The 9060-nt window shown below is 36.9% G+C and overlaps 1 protein-coding gene across 2 annotated transcripts in view; it reads left to right on the top strand.

Moving 5' to 3' along the window:
• LOC105558967 (solute carrier organic anion transporter family member 3A1) overlaps positions 1–9060 on the top strand; it is a 148497-nt gene that overhangs the window by 130393 nt on the left and 9044 nt on the right. For both annotated transcript variants that reach the window (XM_012006946.1, XM_012006945.1), the window contains 2 exons: positions 2163–2327; positions 5303–5498. In XM_012006946.1, the coding sequence (XP_011862336.1) occupies positions 2163–2327; positions 5303–5498 (361 nt within the window). The remainder of the gene's footprint in view (positions 1–2162; positions 2328–5302; positions 5499–9060) is intronic.

Genomic DNA, 9060 nt, shown 5'->3' with positions numbered 1-9060 from the left:
ATTAAAAGTGGAAAAAGAACAATCGTGAATGTTTCTCTCGTTAGAGCTGTCAGTAAACCAATTCGAGGGGCGCATAAATGCGTTTGCCGAGCCGCAAGAATGATTTTGTGCATTTCAATCGCAATAATGTCATTCCTTGATCGTCGGGGAACCAGAATGGCGGATTGCAGCCTCCTAGAGTTCAATGGGTCAATATATGTTCGTTCGCGCACCTTCGTCCGCGAAGAGCAAAAGTCCACGCGACGCATCGATCTTCGCTGGTACATTACATCGATTTCGGTGAAACTGCCAGTAAACGTAAATGTCGTTGTCGTTGTCATTGCTAAAGTTGCCTGCGAATTGCACGGCGCTTATAACGTAGACTCGTACAACACGGAGAGCCCCTTTCTCCTTTCCTCGTGACGCGATTTCTTTCTCCTTCCTCTTCCCACCTCGGCCACCTTCGAATCCTCTCGCATCCTCTCGAAGAAGGACGCGAGAGGAGAGACTCGATTACTGGCTAATTAGCTCGCCCCTCGTAATCGAGCTCGTAAATGTACGGCGGAATCGGTAGACCCGGCAACTCTGTCAGATTTGCAGAGGATGAGTGTCGGCTGCTGCACGGCTCGAAGGAACAGAAAAGATCAGGCGAGACCGGGACCAATAAGAGATAACCGCTTGGCCACGCGTGCATCTCTCGCTCGCCGCGAGAGATGCATCTGCGGAGCCAGATCGCGACTAGGACTATCGCCAAGCCCTGCGCAACCTTCGCCCGTGAAACGTGTAACACCTCGAGTCGATGACCCGTATACCCGTTGTACATTAACTGCACGGTGGTCCGAGATCTTTCATTTCTCTCATCTGCCGAGGGAACGTGTAAATTAGTGGCGGCACATCTCACGCTTAACTTTCGAAAATTTCGAAAGAACGCGCTGTTCAATCAGATTTTGTTGGCAAGTCCGTTAGCTGATACCTTGTGTACGCACGCCGACTGATTTATCGCTGTTAGATTATCGAATTAGATTTATACCCGCACAGAAAGATCTCTTAATGTTTTCCCATTTAAGATTTGGACATCCAACAATATCTTCAGAAAAACAACATAGTGAGGTCAGAAAGAGTTCTCGTACGCCACTTGCAGAGAAATGAAAGACTTCTTTTAAAAGTCATCGAAAAGATAACTTTCTTGACATATCAATATTGCATCTCAAATTAGACATCTTTAAGAGTTCATGTTTATGATGTCAATAGGACATATATTTTAAGATATTTCAAACACAAAGCCTTTGGTGAGAAATTTTTAACAAGTGGTCCAAAAGGAATTTTTAACAATGTAAAGGACAAAAATGGTATGAAGGAAAATCATACGAGTGTAGACAAGAGATCGTATGGTAAAAGAACTCACTTCAACGTCATAAGAAAGATAAAAACTTTCATGCGGGTGTATCAATTTATAATACCACGTGCGATTTTTTTTTTCATACGAAAAAGTGCTACGCCGCGCGTCCCTCTAGTGGGAACTTCGACAGGTTTCCCATATTAACATTAAATACACATCATTAACATGATATCATAAAGAGCTTTATTGAAAGATATCTTATAGAAATCATTTTTAAGATGACATTTGAATGTCGGTTTGAAGAGATTTATTAAACTTCTCTAGTGGAACAAAATTATATAAATAACTACAAAAAATTGACCGAATTATAAATTTTTTTGTAAAAAATCTACGAAGTAGCACCACAAATTACAATGTTCTCAAATCAAGAAGTTATTGCAAGTAGTATTTCACGAAAATGTATAATTTTGTAAAAATTTGTACGAAACTTCACTAGTTTGCAAAATTTGAGAAACAACAAAATCTTAAAGAATTAAAACACTTACTTGTAGAATATTACAAAAATTAACAAATGTGTTTCAATTCTAGTATTTTTATGTTGATTTTTATAGCACTTTTTAAATTTACGTAAAATTTCTTAGTTTCTGGCAGTTATATTAAATTTTTTTGTAGAATTTCATAGAATTATTTCCGGCAGGGTTGATCTCATTTGCGTTGGAAGCCAATGACAACCTTAATGAACGCGCAGATCAAGACGCACGGACTGATCTGATATTAATTGTATATATTCTTGTACTCACACGCGCGCATTCCCGCGTTAACACCTTGACCGTTGCTGTTGCAGACTTTCCCAGCGCTGTAAAGAGGCTGTTGAAGAACGACATTCTGATGTTCAGAACCGCAAGTAGTGTATTACACATCCTGCCGATCGCCGGTCTCTATACCTTCCTGCCGAAGTACCTCGAGAGCCAATTTCGCCTGCCAGCTCATCATGCGAACATGATCTCAGGTAATTATCGCGAGCGGACACGCGAGCGGGACCCGGGAACCCCGAAATGTACCCCCAATTATAATTACTAATGACATGCACGCCGTGAGAGATGAATCGTGTCCGGAGTAAACGGCGATGCGTCGTTTCCGAAAGATCGGGCGGGCGGAGACGTCGCAAGATTTCGCCGCCGGATGTCCGTCGCGATTACGATGCAAAGTGGATAATTTGACGTAAACGTCAGAACGGTCGTGTCGTTTTGCTCGCGAGAAAAAATTATTCTCTCACTTTGCCGTGCAGGAAGTTGCGACAAGATCTGTCGGCCGAATCAAACTGAATAATCCGGCATTATCATTGGCGCCTCGTACGACTTGAGAAAATGTGTGACTTGCAGCGTGACGTTACCCAAGCGGAACAAAAAGTCATTTAAAAGTCGAATCGATATAAAAAAGTTATCATTTCAAGAAAGTAAAAATGATATATTTAACGTTTTCAGTGAAACGTACATAAGTTTATTTTTTATGACTATTATTTTGACTTTTTGATACCTTTTACCGAGAGAACGCAAATCATCTGTGGATGGAAAATTATTAGAATCTCGCAGATATGCTTTACGAATATGTGCACTAAGAAAAATTTCCGACTAAATATCCGATTAAATTGTACATCCGATGAAGAACATAATTGGTTTTTTGATAAAATTTCATCAGTGAATGCATTTTATCGGACGAATTTGATCGGAAAAATTAACCATTGGAAATAATACTTAATTGGTTTATCCGATAGAAATTTTTCTCATTGTCAGTGTGCAAATATTTGATTTTTGAAGTATTGGCATCCTGATGTTTTCCATTCAGAAGATACAAAGTAAAAGCTCAAGAATACAAATCTTGCAAAACTGTATATTGCGCTTTTATTATACGAAACATATTTTTATTATGATAGTGTTATTTTTATTAAAAACAATAGTTAATTTTGTTTTTCACTCCACAATAAAGTAACAATTATATTGTTGAGATTAAGAGTAGAGGCGCTAGTGTGGCGTGGCAGAGTATTTTGGTCGTGAGAATTGTCAAGCCTGGCGATTTTCCGTTTTTTAGTTCGAGAGAGGCCTCTCCCCTTACAGTAGGAGTCTTTATTCTCGACGGCGACGAAAGGACGTGTTTGAGTTTTCAACAGAATAAATCCAAGTGACCTTATACCATCCGTATCTTTATTTACGCACCCGTTAGTTCTTCTAACAAATATATTTGACGCTTTTTAAGGGGATGCTGGAGTGACTCTGCACCTTTTGCACTATTTGCATCTAGAACTGTCAATTCATGAAAACATTTCTGTAGTATACACATTATAAGGCTTATACGTACAAATCGAAAGTGTCCCACTATTCGGATTAAGTCAAAGAACAACATGGTATCATTGAAACTATACGTTTAGAAGCCTAAAGAGAAATCTATTCACTTAAATAGGTTATATAGGTTAGGTAACTTATAATTTATTTAGTGAATAGATTTCTTGTTAGACTTCTAAACTTAACTTCAATGATACCACGCTGTTCTCTGATGTAGTCCAAATAGTGGAACACTTCTGAACTGTACACATAAGCCTTATAATTTGTATATTACACAAATAATTCCATGAATGGACAGTTCTAGATGCACAAAGTATAAAAGGTACAGAATCACTGTAGTATCCCCTTAAAAGTTCAGTTGAAAAATTACTGAATGTATCTTCAAATAAATTATAATTTTTCTTATAAAATTCAACATAATACTATGAAATGTAGGGAAAATTAAAGTATTGTTGAAAAGTAATTAAAAAATTGTGACATTAGATATTAAATTTATCGAATTTAACTAAAAACTGTCACTTTTTAACGCAAATCATCTCTGATAAATTCTTACTGAAATATTGACGAGATGATAATGAAACGGGGTCAGTTGCGAGAGAGATTTTCAAATTACATTTCAGCAAAATTGCACTATGTTTCAGTTAAAACATTTCCACCAGGGATGCCACAAATTATCGCGTGGCCGCACAGTATTTTGTAACATCCCTTTCGAAGAGAAGATTCTCGAATCGCGTCCATTCTAATCTGACCATTTTGTGAAAGCCCCCTAGCCATGACTAGCGTGGCACGGAACATATTTTTATCATGATAGTATTATTTTTATTAAAATGAATAGTTAATTTTGTTTTTTTACTCCACAATAAAGTAACAATCTATTTTACGCTATTTAAAGGAATGCTGGAGTGACTCTGCACCTATTGCACTATTTGCATCTATTATAGAACTGTCCCAAGGAAAAATGAAAAATCAAGATGACGTTAATTTGATGTCATATTGACCAAAATATGACACAAATTTGGTCAATATGACATCAAATTGATATTATCTTGACTTTTCATTTTCCTTGGGGTCAATTCATAAAAACATTTGTGTAATACACAAATTATATAAGGCTTGTATGTACAGATCAAAAGTTCCACTATTCGGACTAAATCAGAGAACAGCGTGGTGTCATTGAAATTAAGTATAGAAGCCTAAAAAGAAATTTATTCACTTAAATATTAAACTTATTTGAGAGTGAATAGATTTCTTGTTAGGCTTCTAAACTTAACTTTAATGATACCACGCTGTTCTCTGATTTAGTCTCAATAGTGGGACACTGCCTGTCTGTACACAAAAGCCACATAATTTGTGTATTATACAAATGTTTTCACGAATTGATAGTTCTAGGAGCAAGAAGTGCAAAAAGTGCAGAATTATATTAGCATCCCCTTAACGTTATATTGGGAAAAAGAGAATTTTGTTTTTACCCGACGAGCGCGCGAATTTTTCCTCTTTCTTTTTTATTAACGAAGTCTATTTTAATGAAGTGACTATCGCTATATCCTTGAGCTTCCACGACTTGATTGTGACGCAGAACACGAACTGCCAGGTGAATGGCTCCGAACGATTATACGTGTATAATGAGCGCGATTTTTTTGTACAGGCGTTGGCGGGATCCTAGTGATGGGATTGGGTATCATAATTAGCGGCGTGTTTATCTTGAGGGCGAAGCCTAATGCCAGATTCGTCGCAGCCTGGATCGCCTTCACCGCGGTCGTTTACGCGATCGGCATGGGTGTGCTAATGTTTATTGGTTGTCCGATGGACGACTTCGCCGGACTCGTGTCATATCCCGACGGGTAAGTGATTTCATCGCGTCTAGCAAAATTTAACGAACCAGCAATTATGCTCGACGCGGACGTCGTTGAAAGGAAAATCCCATCGTTACATGACGAATAAATAAATAAGTTTATTAAAATACTAAAATATGTTAAGTGAGGATAAGCAATATTTATAATTTATATGAAACAAGTAACTTTAACTCCTAATAATGGTATAAACATAAAAATAACATGAAAGTAAATTGAGCATTGAAAAAACTCGGTTATTGTTACACGAGTCGTACAATCAACTACATACCTACTCAATTATGATTGCAATTCATGAAAAACAAATGATGCTAACAATTAGTGAATGGTTCGACTCCAATTTGAATCAATTTATAATTTAACATTGTAACAAGGGACCCAACTGAGCATTCTGTTAATTTTATGTCTGTTATCAAAGACGACAAAGTGCTTAACAAAATTATAATATGTACTTCAGATTGTAGAGTTCAGTTTTTTTTTCTATTAAAATGGCATGTGGAAAGAAAGACAGAAAAGGTATAGAATAATATTAGCAACTGCAATTAGAATTCAAGCATTTTAAATGACGAGTCCGTGTTCTCGGATTCAATGTGATACGTGGCAATGATCCATTTTGCACTTTCACACTCCCGGCGATAATATCATCACTTGGCGGTATTTTCGACAGCGTTTGACTCACGTTAGTGAATATCGTGACGAAACTATAATCGCGATTGCCGGTTGGCGCGTTCAAATGCACGACTCGGTAGACGACGGCCGGTATTTAACGGAGGACAACGTGTCCGATTAAAGTGTGCTTCGTAAATATATGTATCGGACCCACGCCCACACCCTTTCCCTTATTTACAAGTCGACGACATCTTCCATGCTCCCCCAAATGCATACATCTCGAGCTCTTCCGATTCCTGGCTTCTCGTTTCATTTATACGGCGTAGGAGTCGGGAAAACTTTGACAATGACTTTGTGCAATCTAGAGAACTACATCCTGCCGAGCAGAACAAGCCGTCGTCGTACCGCCGTGATCGTTTGTTTAATGCGGGCAAATGCAGATCTTTCCTCTAACGAAAATTAAATTGATTTTAATTAGTCTTGATATTCTGGAATTCTGATTCTGACGTGGCTGTAGATTACGAAACGGCAATTATTGTTTTTCTCCGGCTTTATTTTTCTCTCTTGTCGGGAAAACAAGATGCCATAAATTTTAAGATGTTTAGTTTAAAAGCATTAATGTTATTTCGACGATTATATCTGACAATAACATGTCATTTTTAATATTCAAGTGGCCAGTCACACTTGCCGAGCCAACGTTTTTTCTTGCTTAAACGAGATATTTAAAGTAATTGCCCGCACAGCATTTATGTCAGAAAGATCTCCTTAAAAGGGATCCTAAAGCTTTCTATTTTATCGACATTCTTTGTTAGAAGTAATATCTTTTAATTGGCTTTATAGTAATGCAAAACTCTTTTACAGAATTAAAGTACGCAGCAAAATTTAGACTATGCTGGTCGACTTTATATAAAAAATATATTGTATAAAAATTAAAAATTGTGCAAATTTTTGGTTTACTTGACGACAATATTTGCTCAATACAAGATTTCTACAATAAATATACAAGATTCTCCGCAACTTTTTGACCGCCGTTCACGGGAAGATAGAGTAGGGAACTAAGCCCAACAGAATAGTTATCGAGATATTGATGTTCAAAAATTGCCGTATTAGCCTAACCTCTGACAAATGTAAGCGCGCGGTGGGATCCGCCCGCCCATCGGCTGCAGTTCGAGGTGGTGCGCGGCCAGAAGGGAGGCGCGCCACTGTCCATCCGCCACATACGCGACCGCTCGCACAGCGGTCAATTTTTTTCATAAATCTCCTTACTTCTCGCCGTGCACCGCCGCGAGCGGCGGCCAATAGGCGGACGGATACATCTCGCCGCGCGCTTACATTTGCCAGTAGGTTGGGCTAATACGGCGATTTTTGAATATCAATATCTCGATAACTATTCCTCCACGTGCAAAATGGTAGAGGACTTTTCTGTTTGTCTTAGTCCCTTATACCATCCCGTGAACGGCGGTCAAAAAGTTGCGGAGCATCCTGTATACAAAATCAGACCAGTATACTCTAGGGACAACATATAGAACAATATCGTGCAATTAGAACTAAGATTAATAGCCTAGGAAAAAGATTACTTCTAATAAACGCAAGTCCAGAATTCCAAATCTAGAAGAAGAGAAAAAGAGCAGTAGGGCGTGTAAAAATAGTTGCAGGCTTTTTCGAGAGAGGTCGCTGCCAAACATTTGTCAAATTGTCAGTAAAGCCATGGTGTTGACAATGCTAGAACTCGATCCAAAATCTCGGTCTGAGCAATGTGTAGCTAATAAAATTGCTGCTTTTTCTTAAAAGTTACAAGTTGATTGGCTATAAATTCCTCGGACCGAGTAGAACTTGCAATTAAAAATGTCGATAATGGACTTTTTAATTCCGTCTCCGATCTTATTGACACTGATCGAGTTCGCCAGAGGCTTTAAAATCGCTTTAAGAGGATCCTTCAGCCATCTTTTTTACCGACACAGTCAAATATAGTTTTTGCGCTTGTAATTCTTTTTATTAGCTTTTATGCGCAAAATAATACCAGGTTAAGTTGCGGACCGCATAGTAGAACATTTTCGTACTTAAAACATTCAGTTCAGATATCTAATAAAGAGACATTGGTATTTGAAATTTTAAATCCGTAGTTCTAACTAAATTTGAAATTGGTCTTACAAAATTGCAAAATTCTTCCACACGATTGTAGTACGCACAAAGACAAAAGCAGGGACAGTCGACTTTATATAAAAATAGAAGAAAAATAAAAAATATCAGTTTATAAATGATTGAGGTTAACTAACCTCAATCATGTACGACTGTCCCTCGTTTTGTCTTTATGCATACATTGTTGTATGAAATAATTTCGCAATTTTATAAAGCCAATTTCAAATTTAGTTAGAACTACAAATTTAAAATTTCAAATACCAATATCTTTTTGTATTAGACTTCTGAACTGAATGTTTTAAGTATGAATATGTTCTGCTATGTGGTCCGCAACTTATCGTGGTATTATTTTGTGCATAAAAGCTAATAAAAAGAAATACAAGCGCAAAAACTATATATTTGATTCTGTCAGTAAAAAGATGGCTGAAGGATCTCCTTAAGATATCTCTTTAAAGATAACTTTTTGAGTGATAAAAAGATATCTATTAGATAAATATATTAAGATGTCTGTTATAAGAGGTCTAAAATTATCGTCTTATTTGAGAGATTTCTTATATAAGATATCTGAAAGATATATTTTGAAGGAAGGTTTAATTAATTTCTTTAAATCGACATTAAAACGTCATCTTCAAAATGATTTCTATGAGATATCTTTCAATATAGTTCTTTGTGATATCTTGTTTATGATGTGCATTTAAGGAGGGTCGTTGCTCAAATAAAAATTATAAAAATGAATTCAAATTTATAGAAAACATATATATAATATATTAAAATAATAATATATAAGTATGTATTAAAAATATAC

Source organism: Vollenhovia emeryi, unplaced genomic scaffold (genome assembly GCF_000949405.1).
Source record: "Vollenhovia emeryi isolate VEMERY1.0 unplaced genomic scaffold, V.emery_V1.0 DF939300.1, whole genome shotgun sequence".
In the NCBI taxonomy this organism is placed as follows: Eukaryota; Metazoa; Arthropoda; class Insecta; order Hymenoptera; family Formicidae; genus Vollenhovia; species Vollenhovia emeryi.
This window is presented reverse-complemented; position numbering and strand designations above follow the sequence as displayed.